We start from the raw sequence: 18,554 nt of genomic DNA, 5'->3' as shown, positions 1-18,554 counted from the left end.
AAAAATGTGAAAATGAAAACAGTTATGGAGTTTTTCTGACCGTTTTCGGATTTCCCGTTTTTAATCTAGAATTTCCCGTTTTTCTAATTGAGATCAAACTTCACAAATCACAATATAGCCCACATGCCAAGCCCGGCCGGCAAGTCCAAATATAACCTCTATCCCAAAGTTCAACCAGATCCTAGTGATCTAGTCTCAGTCGGCTCCTGACCTACCGATGTTGTTCAAGCTCTTGCACCACCTCCAATCCTAGTCTTTGTGTGATTGTATGTTATGTCGAGTACTCGAATTATGACATGATAGTTGTTTTTCAGTTGATGCTTATGTTATTACGTGGTTCATCTGTGTATGATATAAATTACTTTTGTTGGTGTGAATTAATTATGTGTCGCGCCGATGCTTGAAATCATTGTTCTACGGATCGGTGTTCTCATTTTAAATTATCGGTTCCTGACTGATACCCGCATATTTATGTTCGGATTGGTTCGTTTTTGATATCCCAACATTCCCGAGTTCGTAACCGTTTCCGGCTTTCCCGTTTTTGATTCCGTTTTCGACAGGAAATGTGAAAATGAAAACGATTAGGGGGTTTTCCCAACCGTTCCCGTTCGTTTTCATCCCTATTGCTCCCACGCTCCCGATGGGGAAAGTAGTCATAGGAAGTCCCTCTCAAAGTGCTCTTGTGGCACTCATAGACGTGAGCCAGTGTCTACCTCGCTAAGTCTTGGATCCCTGCTTCGAAGCTTGCCCGGACTACCATTGCCTTGTCAATTCCCACGATCTCATAGTTGTCATTGCCTTCTGAAGAATCATAGATGCACACCTCAACAGTCCACTCCTCATGTCCTGGACGAGGCTGACAAAGACTGTGGTACATGGGCGCCTTGGTGTACCCCAGACGCTGCAACATCTCCACCAGCATCATCGACGCCTTCCCTGCATCCAATCCCTCAGAGTGGTACAACTTCTTGTCTTCATGCTGGGGAACAGTGATGACACGGCTGGGTCTAGCTAAAGCGTTAGGTGCAAAGGTGGCAAGGGCGCGGGGAGGAATATAACTGTTGGTGGCCTTGTGAGCAGTCTGCCTGGTGCGGGTCATCTACAGGTTGAAAACAAGAGAGTATTAGTAAAACATTTTCAATAAAATAATAGAAAGAAGCACAAGGGTAAACAAAAAAATTTCAAATATAGTTTTTATAAATTAAACTCTTAACATGCGACCATTTCTATCTAGGTATGCGTCCTACGGTCGATATGGCTCTAATACCACTTCTGTCACACCCGATTTTCAAACCAAACCGAATGTAAATTACATGTATGCCAGGATCAAGTTACATACATATAGTGATGTCATAAGTGAGTAGCAGACACAATATCCATTATTACAACGTTACTTTATTACATCAATGACTCAAGGGTCTAAAAGAAGATTACAAAGCAATGGAAATAAACTTAGCACGGCGTCCAACTCCATAGGCAATATGTCGAAAAGTCGCCTACCTAGAACTCAACTCCATCTTCTGGGAATTCCTCGTAGTCTTTACCTTTTGAGCAGCAATAAGATTATGGGGGGAGAGAGCAAGCATGAGTATATGGAATACTCAGCAAGTGTGGAAAAAAATATGACATGTGTGCCAAAAGTCAAGATAGGCTTAACTCAAGGGTTTATTTGCATAAATGCTATTTTAGTAGTAAAACAGTTATAAAAGCAACCTATTTCTATGTGAATGATTCTTTAAGAGAAGAGCCAAGGTTCCGACCACCATGCTCTACAACCGAGGTTCCAACCACCTCTAAACAAAGCTAATTGGAATCATAGTTCCCACCACTGTGATTCACCAGATCCAACAGAAAACCAACCCGTGAACCACCCGACTAATCATGTGAGGAGTCCATGCCGCTCATGACCATGAGCACGGCTAATATATCAATTTTCACTCTGCAGAGGTCATACACTTTACTCACAAGACGTGTCCTCCTTTTTGCCCGTCTCGATCAAACACTTACACACTTCCGAGGTGTGCGGCCAGGATTCCACTGCAAAGCCTTTCCAACGTCTCTCTCAGCACATGTTGACCCGCTGAGGTTTTACCACCGTACATAAGTGGAGTACACCGTCCACCCAAGAAGACCCCTCTTGCACCTTGCTGTTTCAGGAAGTACACCCTTCCATCCCCGTACCACCAAATGATCTTCACCGTGCTGAGAGGATAGCGAATTACTCGGCTAGGCCCATCCCATACCAGACTTGTGGTTGTTCTGTTTTCATGGATGGTCACTCCATGAACTGGTCCTTAACATGGTCTGGGCAAGACTGCCATCAACCCAACAACAGGGTAATAACCAATTATCCGAAAGCCAACAATTTTGCCTGAAACACATCGACAGGCCAACCATCATGCCAAACTTGCCCAGGCACTACTATCTTAGATTAAGCACATTTCCCAAAGTTGTCATCATTATTCACATTATTAAACAAAACCTCATTTACCTATGCTACCGATAAGTAAGCATGACTAAGCACATTCTACCCATATCAATATAACCAATCTACGACTACAAGGAATATTATGGAAAAACTAATAAACCCTAGAAATGGGTTATCATGTTTGACGAGTATGCAATTTGTAAAATAAAACTTTTTATAAAAGTAGGCATCAAATGTTCAAGGACACTTGCCTTCTCCGTTGAGTTGCTCGAAATCCACGAGGTCTTGATCCTGGATACTCTCGAACGCCTCAGGAACAAACTCCTCTACAAGCGAGCAAACAAGCACTACTAAGAACAAACACTAAGCAAAGAAAACACATTACAAAATACTAGAACAAGGTAGAGCACAATTTCAGGAAGATTTGGGCGCAAGAACCGCTCAAATCTGAGCAACGAAGTTAAAACTACGGCTAAATGAATTTCTAAGCAACTAAAAAGACAAAAAACTATTTCCTAGAATTAAACCTAATTTTTAAAAGTCCTAAAACATTTATTCAAAATTTTCTAGAATTATTTTATAGCATAAAATTGATTAAATCAATTTTATAGAATTTATTTGCATTTTTCTGGAAATAAAGCTAATTTATATGCAAAAAAAACATGTTAAAAGAATTTATTTTACTAAAAAACCTGATTAAAACATTATCAGAATTAATCTATATTTTCGAAAAAACATTCCAAAATAAAACATTTATTCTAACCTTAAAACTATTTTTCAGAATTAAAACAGAATTAAAAACCTATTACAAACATATAAAGCATTTATATAAAGCATTTTCTAATTTCTGGATTTTTTCTAAACATAAAAACCTATTTTCGAAAAATACGGATTATCGTGAATTATTTTTGTATAGGAAAATCGAGCTTATTGTGTAATCACTGACGTCAATGCTGACGCGGATGGCTGACTGGGCTTCGGCTAGCTGACTAGACCGTCACACAGGACGCCTACGTGGCCGCACACATGGCCTGATGACTAGGCAAAAGAGCTGATTGGGCATTCATTAAATCGGAGCCGCACGAATCTAAACTGACGGCCAAGATCTACTCAAGGCGAAGGGGTATCTACCATCTAATCCTAACCACACGAACGTGATCGGATGGTGCAGGAGCGATCTACCTCAGCTCTGGCATAACCGTCGATGGCGATGAGTTTGGGATGGTGGAGAGTGGCCGGTGAAGGGCGAAGACAGCGCTGCGACACTCGGAGGACCATGGCGATCGGCGGAGGAGCTCGAGCGGGTGCTTGGGTATCGACCCTCCGTTTATTTGTGCAAGTCCTTAGATATCAGCCCTTTGGAACCCTTAGGTCCAGCCAACTTTCCAAAAGAGTCGACCCTCCATTTATTACGAGTGAGTCCTTAGACATTAGCCCTTCAGAACCCTTAGATCTGGCCGGCTTTTCAGAGGAGTTGACCCCATACGTGGGTGTCAACCCTCCATTTGTTCTGGGCAAGTCCTTAGATATCAAACCTTCAAAACCCTTAGGTCCGGCCGGCTTTCCAGAGAAGTCGATGCCATATGTGGGTGTCAACCCTCCGTTTCTTATGGGCGAGTCCTTAGACATCAGCCCTTCCGAACCCTTAGGTTTGGCTAGCTTTCCAGAGGAGTCAACCCTATACATGGGTGTCAACCCTTCGTTTGTTATGGGTGAGTCCTTAGACATTAGCCCTTCGGAACCCTTAGGTCTAGCTGGCTTTCTAGAGGAGTCAACCCCATACGTGGGTGTCGACTCTCCGTTTGTTATGGGCGAGTCCTTAGACATCATCCCTTCAGAACCCTTAGATTCAGCTGGCTTTCTGGAGGAGTCAACCCCATACGTGGGTGTCGACCTTCCATTTATTATGGGCGAGTACTTAGACATCAGCTATAGGGAGCCCTTAGACTGCTTACCCTCTTTTGTTACGGGTGAGCCCTTAGGCATCAACCCTCTAGGGCCCTCAAGCTCGTCCGGTTTTTGATGTGGCAAGTCCTTGGACTTCTACCATGGGTGAGTCCTCGGATGATCACCCTTTATCACACGAAGTAGAAATGTACATTCTTCTTTGAGGAATTAGTTTTTATTCATCTATGGATTACATAAGGAGGTTGCCACGTTAAAAACCTTGCACCTCAGATCGGGGCTTCCCCTGCAAGGAGAAGAGTACAGCTCCAAAGATACTTACCTATATATTTTTGTAGAAAAGTAAAGGCCTTGGCTAACCCTATCAATCCTAGCTAGTGCACGTGGGTTGGTCCTTAGACCCAGTACTTATGGAGCAAATCCGCATTCCACGTGTGAGTCAGCGTTTCACCACCTAAAGTGGCTGGGCGATGCGAGCCTGGTCTACAGGACTCCATTATGACAAACAGGCCGTCCCATTTGGATTGAAGATTCCCCACCATTTTGTTGTTTAGCTTGCATCGAAGTACTAGGTCTTCGGACCGGTAGGCTACGCTAGCAATTTTTTTATCGACCGAATGGCTGGTCTCTTCTTGGTACCTTGCTAAGTTAGTGGCAGCCACCAAGTGACTCTCCTCCACTAGATCCTTTGACAATGCTTCATCGCCAGTGTCAGCCGACAAAACCCTTGAAGACTTAACCCGGGCCTCCTATGGGGTGATCGCTTCGTCTCCGAACAACAAACTAAAAGGTATGAAAATATTGTGTGGAGAGACCACAAAACCTTCAGTAATTCCTCTACCCATTTCCCCTTAGGTAGCCCTACTAGCCGCTTAGCTACTACCGTCGAGATGCCTCCGTTGGCCCTCTCAACCGCCCCATTGGACTACGGATGGCCCACTTATGCGAAGCATAACATAGTTCCAAAGCTATCACAGATGTGTCTGAATAGTGCGGAGTCAAATTGTGTCCCATTATCGATGGTCACATCTCGAGGGACCTTGAATCGGCACACAATGTTTTGCCAAAAGAAGAGTTGAATGTTCTTCATCATGATTTGGTCTAGCAGAGTGGCTTCGAGCCACTTTGGGAAGTAATATACCACCACCACTACATAGCATAGGTCCCCAACGCACGAGGGAAGGGACCAATGATGTCAATTCCCAATCACGCTAGCGGCCACATCGGGGGAATGGGCTGGAGGAGATTTTGCCGTAGGTACATCAACCTTCCCATGCACTGACATCCTAGACATGAGCGGACTAGGGCCTCCCGATCCGAAGTCATCATGGGCTAGTAGAAACCTTGCTGGAATGCCTTTGCTATAAGGGCCCTTGGAAAACTGAGTGAGATCCACATAGTCCATGATGTATTTCTATGAGGAGCTCTGCGCCTTCAGCCTTCGGCACACATTGAAGTAAGGGTGCACATACTCTGCTCTTGTAGAGTACTCTGTCAATGACCTGATAGTACCATACCCGGTAGGAGATCCTCTTTGCGTCTGTGTCATTTTTGGGTAGTGCCTGCCCCTACAGGTATGCCACCAAGGGCTCCCGCCAGTCTTGTTCTACTATCACAGTAACACCAGCCGGTACTTCATCCTTTCCTACCATTGGGGTGTCAAGGACCTCGAAGAAGACATCAGATAACAATGGAAGCCTTGGGTTATGGCCTTCGTGAGGGCATCTGCCTCCTTGTTCTCCCCCTTAGTATGGTTCTTTGCTTGATAAGTCTTGTCTACTTGACGCGCCCTGAGTTGTGAGTCTGTCTTCACTACTACATGATTGGCTCTAAGGTCCCTCGCCTTTCGGAGACCTAGCAGAACATCTTCGTATCCTGCGATATTGTTGGTGGCATCGAAACAGAGCCTTGCTGCATAAAATAGCTTCAACCCTCCTGGCCATGTGAGCACCGCTACTGCGCCTACAACCGAGAGTCTCTAGGCTCCATTAGTGTGTTTGATCCATGTCTAATCAGGCTATGGTTCTTCCAACTCCCTTGCTCCAGGCATCTAGTGCCTACGATTTTATTACTGTGCGGGCCGTGAAAGTGACGCATAGAGGGGAGAGCTTAGTAGCTCACTTATAATGCGTCCAGTGGATTCACGGTTCGAGAAGACTTCCTTCAGGGGATGCGAGGTCAGAACCATTATAGGATGAGTTGTGAAATAGTTCTTTAGTTTTTGAGAGGCCATGACCACTGCATAGGCCATTTTCTTGACTTCGGAATACCGCTCCTTCACGCCATTTAGCACCTCAGAGATGAAGTAGAACGGTACCTACTGAATTCCCCCTTCGCCCTTCTTCTCCTGGACGAAAGCAACACTTACTACCAAGGGTGACGTAGCTATGTATAGCAGCAATGCGCTTCCTAGCTCCGGGCTATCTAGGGTGGTCAACTTCATCAGATAGCTTTTTCGAGCTTCGAAGACTCCCTGCTGCTCGTCCGTCAACCTGAAGGGGTCCGACCCTCGGAGGATCTGAAGGAAGGGCATGATCTTCTCTACAGATTGTGTGATGGAATGGTTCAGTGAGGTCATTCTTCCCATCATTGTGTGTCCTTGATAAACTTTGGAGGCTTCATGTTGATGACAACTAGAATTTTCTCTAGGTTTGCTTCGATGCCTCAGTGAGACACCAAGTATCCCAGCAACTAGCACGAGCAGATGCCGAAAGCACACTTTCTGGGTTTAACCGGAGATCTACCTTCTGAAGACTGATAAACATCTCATCTAAGTTGGCCCCATGGTCCCCTTCGCATCGACTTCGGACCACAATGTCATCAACATATGCAGCAATATTGTGGTCCAACTGGGTATGAAGCACTTTGCTCACTAGCCTTGCCAAGGTGGCCCCAGCATTGCATTGGTCGAAAGGCATTCGAACATAGCAATAAGTCCAGGAGGGTGTCATGAAGCTCGTCTTTGCCTCGTCCTTTGGCCATCCAAACTTGATGGTACCCGGAATAGGAGTCAAGGAAGCTCATGAGTTCTGATCCAGTGGTGGCATCAACTTATTGGTCTATCTCTGCTAATGGGAAACCATCCTTCGGGTATGCCTTGTTTAGGTTAGTGAAGTTGACACACATGCGCCACTTGTTGTTGTGCTTCTTCACCAGTACGGGGTTCGCCAGCCACTCCAGGTGCATGACCTCGCGAATCACCCTCACTTCATGAAGTTTCTTGACCTCCTCCTTTGCATCCTCTTGGCAATCAATGGACATCTTCTAAAGCTTCTTCTTCCTCAGTTTCACTTCTATGATCACATTTAGGTGGTGCTCTATTAGCTTGCTTGGCACTCCTGGGAGGTCCAAGGGTGATCATGCGAATATGTCTTCATTGACTTGAAGGGTAGCTAACAGCTTCACTTCTTGTTCGGGTGGCAACTCCTCGCCTATATGCACGCACTTGCCTTTGTCCTCTAGGCATAGTGGGATTTGCTTGATGTTGCCTTCGGATTTGGCCCTTGGTAGCATGCTCTATTGTTCCTTTGTGTCTGCCTTGGACAGCATGTGCACCTTCCACTATCCTAGAGCGTAGCCATGTTTTATCTGATGGGTTGTACTTTGATCCCCTAGACAGATATGATAGCCTCTGGGCTAGGCATCTTCATGCATAGGTAACCGTGATGCACTACTGCATCAAGCTTGGACAACATCCCTCGCTCAAAGATGGCATTGTATTGGTAAGGTACATCCATTACATCAAATAGGGTATCCTCTGTCTGAACTCCTCTCCTCTCATCGAAGCACACTGGGAGTGAGATCCTTCCAAGAGCTTCAATGGGCATCCCTCCGAAACCTTGCAACAGGGTTCTAGCCAGCCACAGGCGGCTCCAAGGAATTCCCCTCTAATACAAGGCTTCCGCAAACAAGAGATCAGCGGAACTCCCTCCGTTGATCAGCACCCAACATATCTCCAAAATGAAAACGTCCGCGAAAATAACAAAGGCGTATGAGGATAATCGTGAACTCGGAGGTCCTCGTGAGAGAAGGTAATTGGTTGGAGTGACCATCGAGACTTGACCATTAGGGAGTTGGCTCCCACATGATTGACCTTGTGCACATACTCCCTCTACTGCCTCTTGGACTCAAAATCATAGTTGGCACCCTCGAGATGGTTATCATGCTTTGAGCCCCCTCCACATTCTGGATAGACCTCGTTCTACTGGGAGGGGATTCAATATCCATCCTAGGCAGGGGTGGCGACAATTCAGGTGTATGCGACTGATGCAAGGGAGGGGCTTTGGTTCATGCTGTGGGGTAGTAAGGTGGGTGGGGGTACACAAGGGTTGGCCTGAAGCTGAGCCCAGCTCGTGTCTCCACGTGGTGCACTGTTTGAGGGTCATGCAAAGACCCTAAGCCTGGAGGTTCGGACGACTGCCGGTTTAGCCCTTCCTTCAGGGCCACTACATGAGGACACAACTTGGTTGTGTGGCCTGCGCCTTCGATGTGTACCATGTAGTATAGCAATTGGGGCCACCCAAAGCTGCGGCCCCAACCCCTCATCGAACTTCTGCCTCTCGGCTTGTGGCCCCTTGGCTGTGAAAATGACGATGGTTGGTTATACCTATCTGAGGACCAGTGGGCTTCCCTCGGATGCTATTCATTCTCTCTTCCTTGAGATGCTTTCTCCTCGCTTGTCCTACTACTCCGGGTATCTAAGGTCGGTCTATCGACATGCCTCCGAAGCTCATCCTCCTCGGCCCTCGAATACTATTCCATTTTGGTGAACAACTCATCCACGTCCCTAACTGGCTTCCGCACCAGGCGCAAGGCTAGGGCCCCTGGACGGAGGCCTTGCCGTGAGGAATTTATCACTGTATCGTCACTGAGACCCTTCACCTGGCACTTCACTCGCATGAAGTGCCAAGTGAATTCCTTCAAGCTTTCACCCTCCTTCTGCTTTATTGCAAATAGATCTCCTACGGTGACTGGGGCCACGTAATTGCCCTGGAAATGTGCGAAAAGCACCTCTCGAACTGCTTACAGGAGAATATTGTTACCGCTGGAAGAGAGGTGAACCATGAGAGTGCAATTCCCTTAATGCTAGGACGAAGGCCTTAGCCCCCCTCCCGCGCATTTTATCTTGGCCTCAAAGCTCATCACAAATTCTTTCGGGTTGGTTTCACCGCTGTATAGGTGCAGTCGAGGAATTTTGAACCTCGAGGGCCATGACCGTATCTGCAAACTCGCAGACAACGGGGAAGCTAGATCTGCCGCCTGCGGTCGATGGGGTTCCTCCGACCCTCACTAATGAAGTAGCTCTTGGATTTGCTTCTTGGCCTCCTCCACTTGACTCCTATACAACGTGTCATTGATGTCGTGAACTCCTGCTCCATGGTCCCCTGGGACGTGTGAGAGAACCTGGTGATGCTCTAGTGCATCCGGTGCAGTCAACTGACCCTCATGGGCCTCTGGAGTGATCACACTGGACCCCTCTGTTCTGTCTTGAACAACCATGTCGACTCCGGGTATTTCGACCCTAGGGGTCTCAATCAAAGCCCCGACCCCCTCGGTCACCACAACTCCTCCTTGCTGCGAAGGGACCTTTGAGCCTCCCTCACTATCTGCAGATGCTTGTTCCTTTTCTTTCCTAGTCTTCGACGGCATGAGACCACCATGTGGTCGTGGGTTTGATCCCCATGGATGTCGCTAAATGTTGAGATCGTGATCGCAACACAGTGAACAATACCCATAACAGTGAGTGTAATAATTGTTTCTCTCTTGTTATTACATCAGAGGACTAAGTGTATTTCTAGTCATACCTCAACCACTCCCGTTATCATTACATTTTTATGCCTTATCCACAAGGGGTATCTTGGAATGTTCCAGGGGCCACTACTAGAGAACATGGTTGTACTATCAGTGCCAATTAGGCTTTCACTGCTGGTTTTAAAACTGGTAGTACGCAATGGGTAGTGATAGTCGGGTTGTTATCTCTGTCGGCTGTTGTCCTCCGGCATGTTGGTTTTTTTGAAAAACAAAAAAAAAATGCAAATGATGATTGGCACTCGTCCGCTGGTCTAGAGCATTCGTCCTGTGCCTAATTTTAGGTATCGCAAATCAAATTGCACAGACAAAATTGCAGTGAAGGACTGAAGGTAAGCAAAAGAAAAGCTAGAACAAATTGGATAACTTACAGCTAGCTGCAATCGCTAGGAACCAGAAAATTGCCATGTCATGAATGTGTACAATTATAGCAGGCAAATCAAGAGGCTAAAAAGCATTCAGGCATTTCGTTGAACACATTAGTGGGTCCACACCTAGCCGAAACAAACTAGAGAGAGGACGCACGCACCACCTGCACAACACCATGTCCCTCGTTCGCCGCTCCGCCGACCACCATCCACCTCCAAGCAGTCGCCTTCACATGGCACTGCATCGCCTTCCTCACCGCAGCGAGCTGACGAGCTTGCCACTGAACCGTCTTTGTCGCCTCCGTCCACCGAACGGCCAGATCGCCCCTCGGGCACGTGCTCTCACCGCATGGATGTGCCGCCACCATAATCTCACGACCTCGCTGTCGTATGGCAAGGCCACGACCTCCTTCTTCTTCGCCTCCGACACCAATGTTGTATGCCTCTGCCGCCTCCCTTAACCCAGCGCGATGCTACTGCATATGGCACTGCGTAGTGCCAGCCACAGCACTGGCCATCAGCATTACCCACACTCGCATGTGGGCCCCTGCCTTCTGTAGGCTGCTACACGGCCTCCTCGACGCCATCCCGTACACCGCGCCCCACATTGCCACTCTGCCGCGTGGATCTGGCGGGACCTCACTATGGAGCGAGATGGGATCGAGGTGCGGCAGAGATTGAGATGGGATCGAGATCAGGAGGAGGGAGAGCGAGATGGGAGCGAGACAGAGAGACAAAGTGAGCGTGAGGACTTAGATGTTTTAGGGGACGAATCGAGCGGATCGGATGTGAATGCGTCTAAAAAGTGGATTGAAATATAGATTTGGGTCTGGCTTTCGGTTCACTCCGGTTTAGTGAGACTTTCACTACCAGTATTTGTTATGTACCGGCAGTGATAATGACGTATCACTGTCAGTTATTTTTATGAACCGGTAGTGATACTATTTTTTTATGGACTGGCAGTGATAATCGTATCACTGCCGGTTCTAGCCTAACCGGCAGTAATGAGGCAACAAATAAGACCATTTATGTAGTATTGAGTATTATGGTTATTTTCTAGCTACATTAGTCTGTGCAACTAAGTCCCGACATGTGTCCTACAGGGACCTGCACTTTATCCTCTGTCGGCGATATTGGTGACCTCCTTATGGCCATCTCCTAGTCAGTTTCTAACTAACTTGTGGGCTCTTTTTCGGATAGGCCTTCACTCTATCTCCGAAGGTCCTTGTGTCGCCCTCTTTTGATCTTAGAATCTTACTGGGCCCTTCGTCCTTTGAGCATCATCGTGCCCCTTCATCCTTCGGGCACCGTCATGCCCCTTCATCCTTCGGGCCTCAACTCCAGGCTTCACCACTCATACTTCGCTATATTTTCTCGAGTCTAACTCCTACATAGCATAAAGTGAAAGCACCCTACCTTAATGTTAGCCTCACTATTTCAGTTTTTGGTATTGACCGTTGTGGCCGCCAACATGCACATTTCAGTCCTCAATCCATGCGCGCCAGAACGCATGGGTCCATGCGTGTACAGTTTGACGATCAACTGGTAAATACTAAAGTACTTGTGATGGATGGACTCATGCAGCTTTGCTCCCTGACGACGTTTGAGGACGAGGCCATCGTCCGCCTCTTCGCATCGTCAGGCCAGCCAACCTGCTCTACTTGGCAGTAGGTACGCGTAAATATACTGAATGATCTTATTAATTTCTGCTGGCGTTTGGTTGATACAGGCTACCAAGTTTTTTTCTTCAATAAAAGAATTTTTTTTACTCTTATCGTTACATCAAGTAATACAAATACATAATAGTTCACTTCCTATTTATACATAGCTCGAATGCATATAAAAAAAATCGGAAAAAGAAAAAATACCACTACAAGCTGGTAAAAGAAAGAACAGGAAAAAAACTCAATCCAACTGGGTGGCTATGGCCGAGCATCAATCCGAAGTCCATGACTGCCATCCAACTAGGTAAAGATATCATTGATCGTATATTGGTACTCTTGTCGCTACAACATCACTCATATACGTAGCCACCGTGTATATATATAAATAACCTGTAAAGCTGAGTTTATTTTCCTCTTATTAAAGAGGATATCATTTCTACAGAATTAATAACCTGTACAGGCTACCAAGTACCAATTAATAACATTTCTTTAGTTCCGACCTTCCAACTACGCATGTGCGCAAGCGTAGGTTGATCTGCACATGCCTCGCTCTTCCATATGGTTGCTCCTCGCTCCAAAATGAACGAGCTGCAAAGGACACGAAAGTGCGGTGAATTCTTCCCAGGGGCGGATCCAGGGCCCGTGCTGGGTACTGCAGCACGGGCTCAGCCCACGAACCCAGGAGGAATAAAAGAGAAAATCCAGAAAAAAATCTAAGAAATCCCTCTCACATAGTACAGACCCAGCCCAAAAAACTTAAAAGTAAAAGGCTCAGCACCCCACTCTAATATGGGCTGGATCCGCCACTGATTCTTCCTACAAATATGCTATTTTCTGCATCTACATGCGCGCATGATATATGTACCATGTATGGCACAATGATTGACAGTAAGTTTATTTACTGTCTGATTTATAGGAAATTGAAGAGAACATTCACAGAGAAAAATTTAAAGCCGAAGGGATGGAGGTGCTACCTCACGAGACATGAGGTTTCAAATCCCAACGTCATCACACCAGGGACCGAGTTCACAGAGAAGCTAGCGAAAGCACTCGAGTACAACACCCGTGCTCGGTTGAATAGTGACCCCGGGTGGAAAGAAATCACGGTTTCACTGATGCTGCACTTGGTTTTAGTATCTTACTTTCAGTAATGCAGTAAATGTCTAATGAGTAATGACAACTCTAGCATTTAATCCTGACAATACCGTGATCTTTGCTTCACTGTAAAGTTGTATGCTAATTGATTGCGAATTTTAATGGAATACAGCTAAATTTGATTCATTGATTATTCCTTGATACGTTCACGACTTATATGTTTCTGAAGGTTATACTCTCTGATTCAAATGTATCCAGTGAGTGCAAATTCATGGCATTAATCGGTGCACATCGCTGCATAGAGAACTATGATCCAAACACACGTCACTGCTTCTATGGTTTTGGCATCTCAGAAAACCCACTTTTCAATTTTGTGTGAGGTCTGGAATTCAGGCTTCATGCAAGATACTGCGATAGTTAATTTAGAAAACGCATTTAAGTAACTTGATTTAATAGGTGGCAGTGTGTTGCATGATTGCTTGCAAGGAATTTGTTCAGTTAAATATACATACCTAGCAGTTCAAGTGTTCGAATTAGGTTGTTGGCTCAAGAAGCTCTCTTCCATTAAGCCGGTCGATAATTACCCCTACCGAAGGCCTGTCTTTTGGATTTGTGCTGACACAAGTGAGTCCAACGTCGATGCATCTTTTAACTTGTTGAAGGGAGTTTGCTTCCAATGTTGGATACTTGGAAGCTATTTGGGGCATTTTTGTCCAATTTTTACGTACCTGCAAAGTTTCAATAAAGAGGTTCAATTACACCATTGAAAATTCAATTCAACTGTGTTTGTCAATAAGATTCCTGAGGGTATCAAATATATTTGCCTTACATTGTTGATAAGGTTCTTAGACGAGATGTCTTCACTATTAGAATCGACTTTTAACCCTGTTACTATCTCAATTATCAGAATACCCAGACTAAATATGTCTGATTTGGTTGAGACTTCACCTCTGTAGTAGTATTCTGGAGCCATGAATCCTCTGTATGACATGAGCGTTAATGTTTGGAACAATATATGCAGGCTAATGCACAGAGCTTGTTTTGATCTTGATGAAACAAAGCTTTGGTTTATTAATTTTAATCATGCTTACCTTGATCCCACTACATTTGAAGTTAGCGTCCGTGTTTGTTCTTCACCAAAGAGCCTTGACAAACCGAAATCTGAAATTTTTGGCATTAAATTGTCGTCCAACAATATATTGCCAGGTTTGAGATCCATATGAATTATGGGTCTTCGCAATTCATGTAAGAACCTTAAACCCTGACAAATCCCCTGTATTATTTTGAAGCTAATGTCCCAATTAAGTTCATGAGATGTGCCTATAGAAATACAAAAAATTTGTCAGTCAAAACTAAAAAAAGGTTGTCTGTGTGCGCATGCTAATAAATATGCATTATTATTAATAAATAAAAGTGATATGAACGCAAACTTTACACTATATGCATTGGATACATCCTTAGATATATGGACATATTTAGAAAATTTTAAGATGTAATATGGACTGATAGCATTCTGACCACATATTAAATTGCATTGTCTTTTGTGGCGGATCCAGAGAGAATTTCTAGCGGGCAATGATATTTTACTATAAATATAAGGAACACATGCATATTTTTTCCTGTGTGTCTGCACAACATGTTATATAGACCCTCCTGTGACTGTTGACGCATAAGTTGATATCATAAACCAAGAGTTCTATTGAAATCAGAGGGAGAACGAGAGAAAGTATGATACCGTAAAGATACATGTCAAGGCTTCCTCTAGGCAAATACTCATAGCAGAGTAACCTTTCTGTTGTGTCTGCAAAAACATATCTTCCGTGGGACTCCACCAGTTTCCGTCGTATTTCATAACAATACCCAATTAGCTTTACTATATTTCTGTGGTTGAGATCGATCAGACTACATACTTCATTCATAAATTGTTTATCCTGGTTAGTTTGTGAAACAACCAATAGCCTTTTTACTGCAACAATTTCCCCACTTTGAAGCGTTCCCTGCTTAAATTATATCATTAGCACAGATAAATTTTGGACAGGTTCCGCTATTTTTATAAAAAAAATAGAAGGACATAAGAACTAAGACATACCTTGTAAATTACACCAAAAGAACCTCTACCAATTTCTTGTTCTTTGGAGAAATTCCTTGTGATGTCTTCTATAAATTGTAGCTTCGGTTCTCTTGGAAATGCAGTTATTGGTTGCAGCTTCTTCTCCAAGAATTCGTGAATGCTAGCTTCATAATTGATTTCTGCTTGAAGATATTTTATCTTAAATAAGACCATGTATATTTTACTTGAGAGCCTCTAGATTAAATCCTTTACCTGCGAGTTTATCCATTATTGATCCTGCAGTAGGTCTGTTGTTTGGATCAGTCTCCACGCACTTTAATCCAAGTTCAATGCATCTTTTTACCTGTAGGAGGTATTCTTCTTCTAGTGATTTATACTTTGATTCTACATGCGATTTTTTTGTCCAATTTTTGCATACCTGTGTAATCATTAGAAAGCACAGCTCAAATGAAACTATGAAGTAAAGTGTGACATTATATCGCAATAGAGACAGATTCTCCACCTTCAAATTTTCTACTTATTCTTACATTATCAATAAATAACTTAGAAGAAATGTCTTGAATATTGGGGTCCTTCTTTAATCCCGTGACTATTTCGAGAATAAGAACACCCAAACTGAATATGTCTGACTTTACTGAGATTTCGCCTCTGTAATGATATTCCGGGGCAATGTATCCTCTGGGTCACATTAACATCAAATTATAAACTATCATACGAAAATATACAAATGTAACTTTGAAGAATAGAAAGAAACAAAAACAAGGAAGTTCTCAGTTTAAGTTTATCTTACATCCATCCCACAACATTTTGGGTGAGAATTCGAGTTTGTTCTTCACCAAACAACCTTGACAATCCAAAATCTGCGATTTTCGGCACCATGTTGTCACCCAACAATATATTGCTTGGTTTGAGATTCAAGTGAACGATGGCCTCATTTCCCTCCTCATGTAGAAAATGTAAACCATTGCAAATCCCCATGATTACTTTGAAGCGCATGGGCCAGTCAAGTCCAGACGATTCATCTGAAGAGGTAAAAAAGAAGAAGGTATCGTACTGCTTCAGTAACAAGAGCCTCTCAAAGCTATCTTTGCATTTTTTTAATAAGACAGACTACAGAGTGTGTCAAAATGTTTTATGTGTTCTGTATAACTCCTCTGGGTAGATATTAAACAATTCCCATCGTGTTTCCTTCCTAGTGCAAATAAATGCCACTAAATTCAGTACCATCAATAGTTGGACCATGTAGGATTCAGTACTTAAACAGTCAAACAATGAAAAAACGAAATCAGTTATGCATTACCATACCGTAAATATAGTTGTCAAGGCTTCCATTAGAGAGATGTTCATAGCAGAGAAATTTTTCTGGGACATCTGAGAGAACACGTCTGCCGTTTCTCTCCACCAATTTCCTTTCTACTTGGTAGCAAGAACCAAGTAACTTGACTATATTTTTGTGCTCCAGCTTCTGGAGATTGCCAACCTCATTCTGAAATCTTCTATCATGAACTCCCGAAGTTCGCACAAGCTTCTTCACGGCAACCAATTGTCCAGTTTGAAGTATGCCCTGTTTCAGTTCTATTAGTATGCAGTTTCAACTTGTGTATCGATTGTAGTTAACTTCAAAAGATAAAAAAATGAGTCATACCTTATAAACCACTCCGAACGCACCGTGTCCGACCTCTCGTTCACTCGAGAAATCTTTTGTGATGTCTTTTAGAAATTCTAGAGGTGGTTCCTTTGGAAATGCACTTGAAATTTGTGAGTTATCCTCCATGCTATTTTGTCTGCTTGAATCACCCTTCATCCCCCAACTATACAAAATCACCTTCACATGAGACAATTACGAAGTCAGATGAGCTTAGGAACATTATAATTGATACAGTTGCTACAACTTTACTTTTCCAAACAAGAAACCTGTACATATAGGACTAGAAATTGATAATTGAGTCAAGTTCATGAAACCTAGGGTTTTTAGTAGGAAATTACAGAGAAGTATGATTGTTTGGACTTGGGAATGCCCTTTCCAGGAAGAAGAACATGAAACCTACATAATACAAAGGTACGAGACTCTCCTACGTATTTTAGAAAACAGATTGTTGCTAAATCGTTTGTAAACCAGCAATTTCGTAAAAGAAATCCCGATGAAAGATCATTTCCCAAATATAAAGTAAATTCCCCAACGAAAAAACATTGATTTTGCATCAGTACAAACCTGGAGAACCCCTGCAGCGATGCTCGCTGTTTCTGAAACAACATGCGGGAGAGCTCTTCTCTCTCTGGTCTCACACAACCTGGAGATGCTATAGGAGAGTTGGAAACGATGAGTTGTGGCTTCTTGATGGAGTGATGGGAGAAGCAGATCTGCAGAAGCAACGCAACTCTCCAAATAATGTCATTGTGAACAAGTTGACTTGCTGCCACCAATGGGCTGGAGGTGCTCGGACATGAGCGGAAAGGGGCCTTTGCCAAAACATTGGGTACCAAAATCCCAGCGGTGAAAACGACTCATTTTCGCCTATTTGATTCCAAAAATACTTAAGAGCCAGAGAAAATATATTCTTACCAAACGTTGGCATCAAACCAAATGGAGGCCACATATCCAAAACAATAGAGTTCACGTGTGCGTCAAATTTCTGGTAATTTACTCTCAATGATTTGATTTATTGGTGCACACTAAACTGGAAGTATTGAAGTGAGGATATCTGTGCTTGAGAGCCGTCCGCTAGGAACCTTTCACATGGATAACCATTTGATTCTTTTATCAAAAAGATAATTTTCCACATTACCCAAAAATTGCCAATATATTCTTACCAAACTTTGGCATCAAAACATTGGGATATGTAAACCTTTGCAGGTGTCATCCCTAACCTAGTTGAAAATGGTCTCCCTATTTTACAATATACTGATGATACAGTTCTCTTTATGGATCATAATTTAAACTAAGCCAAAAATATGAAACTCTTATTATGTTCTTTCGAATAGCTTTCAAGCTTAAAAATAAATTTCTATAAAAATGAACAATTTTGTTTTGGCAAAGCCAAGGATTATAAGGCCGAATATTCACAATTTTTTTGTTGTAAATCAGGATCCTTCCCTTTAACCAAAGATTAAAGTATTCTTATGATTTCTTTTTAATAGAAAAACTCTAACCAAAGGTAATTTAGCAAAACGACGTTGGGAAGGTAGTACCACATGCTATTACTGTTACCATGAGT

General features: G+C 43.7%; 1 protein-coding gene across 4 annotated transcripts; it reads right to left on the bottom strand.

The window, feature by feature from the left end:
* Positions 1-12,193: 12,193 nt before the first annotated feature.
* LOC133900325 (cysteine-rich receptor-like protein kinase 44) lies at positions 12,194-17,780 on the bottom strand. Of its 4 annotated transcripts, none has more exons than XM_062341414.1 (12): positions 17,552-17,779; positions 16,985-17,164; positions 16,645-16,903; positions 16,130-16,361; positions 15,867-16,017; positions 15,592-15,757; positions 15,358-15,518; positions 15,004-15,265; positions 14,360-14,588; positions 14,098-14,248; positions 13,781-13,996; positions 12,194-12,761 (listed from the first exon to the last, which is right to left on the bottom strand). In XM_062341414.1, the coding sequence occupies exons 2-11, from the start codon at positions 17,141-17,143 to the stop codon at positions 13,802-13,804; spliced, it is 1,965 nt and encodes a 654-aa protein (XP_062197398.1). In that variant the 5' UTR covers positions 17,144-17,164; positions 17,552-17,779; the 3' UTR covers positions 12,194-12,761; positions 13,781-13,801. The 4 variants fall into 4 exon arrangements, with proteins under 4 accessions (XP_062197398.1, XP_062197396.1, XP_062197397.1 ...); XM_062341412.1 differs by having other exon boundaries at positions 16,985-17,150; XM_062341413.1 differs by lacking the exon at positions 12,194-12,761 and adding an exon at positions 12,771-13,676 and having other exon boundaries at positions 16,985-17,150.
* Positions 17,781-18,554: the final 774 nt, after the last annotated feature.

The sequence above is a fragment of the Phragmites australis genome, chromosome 19 (assembly GCF_958298935.1).
Source record: "Phragmites australis chromosome 19, lpPhrAust1.1, whole genome shotgun sequence".
Taxonomy (NCBI): Eukaryota; Viridiplantae; Streptophyta; class Magnoliopsida; order Poales; family Poaceae; genus Phragmites; species Phragmites australis.
Note: the sequence above shows the minus strand (reverse complement) of the source record. Positions and strands in the feature narration are given on the sequence as shown.

Excerpts from the sequence above, each read along its gene's own strand:
- LOC133900325 (XM_062341412.1), bottom strand. The coding sequence starts at position 17,595 with ATGTTGTTTCAGAAACAGCGAGCATCGCTGCAGGGGTTCTCCAG. Across the intron at positions 16,904-16,984 it reads CGTTCGGAGTGGTTTATAAG|GGCATACTTCAAACTGGACA; the intron begins GTATGACTCATT and ends GAACTGAAACAG. Across the intron at positions 15,758-15,866 it reads CTAAGTTATTTATTGATAAT|GTATGCAAAAATTGGACAAA; the intron begins GTAAGAATAAGT and ends ATGATTACACAG.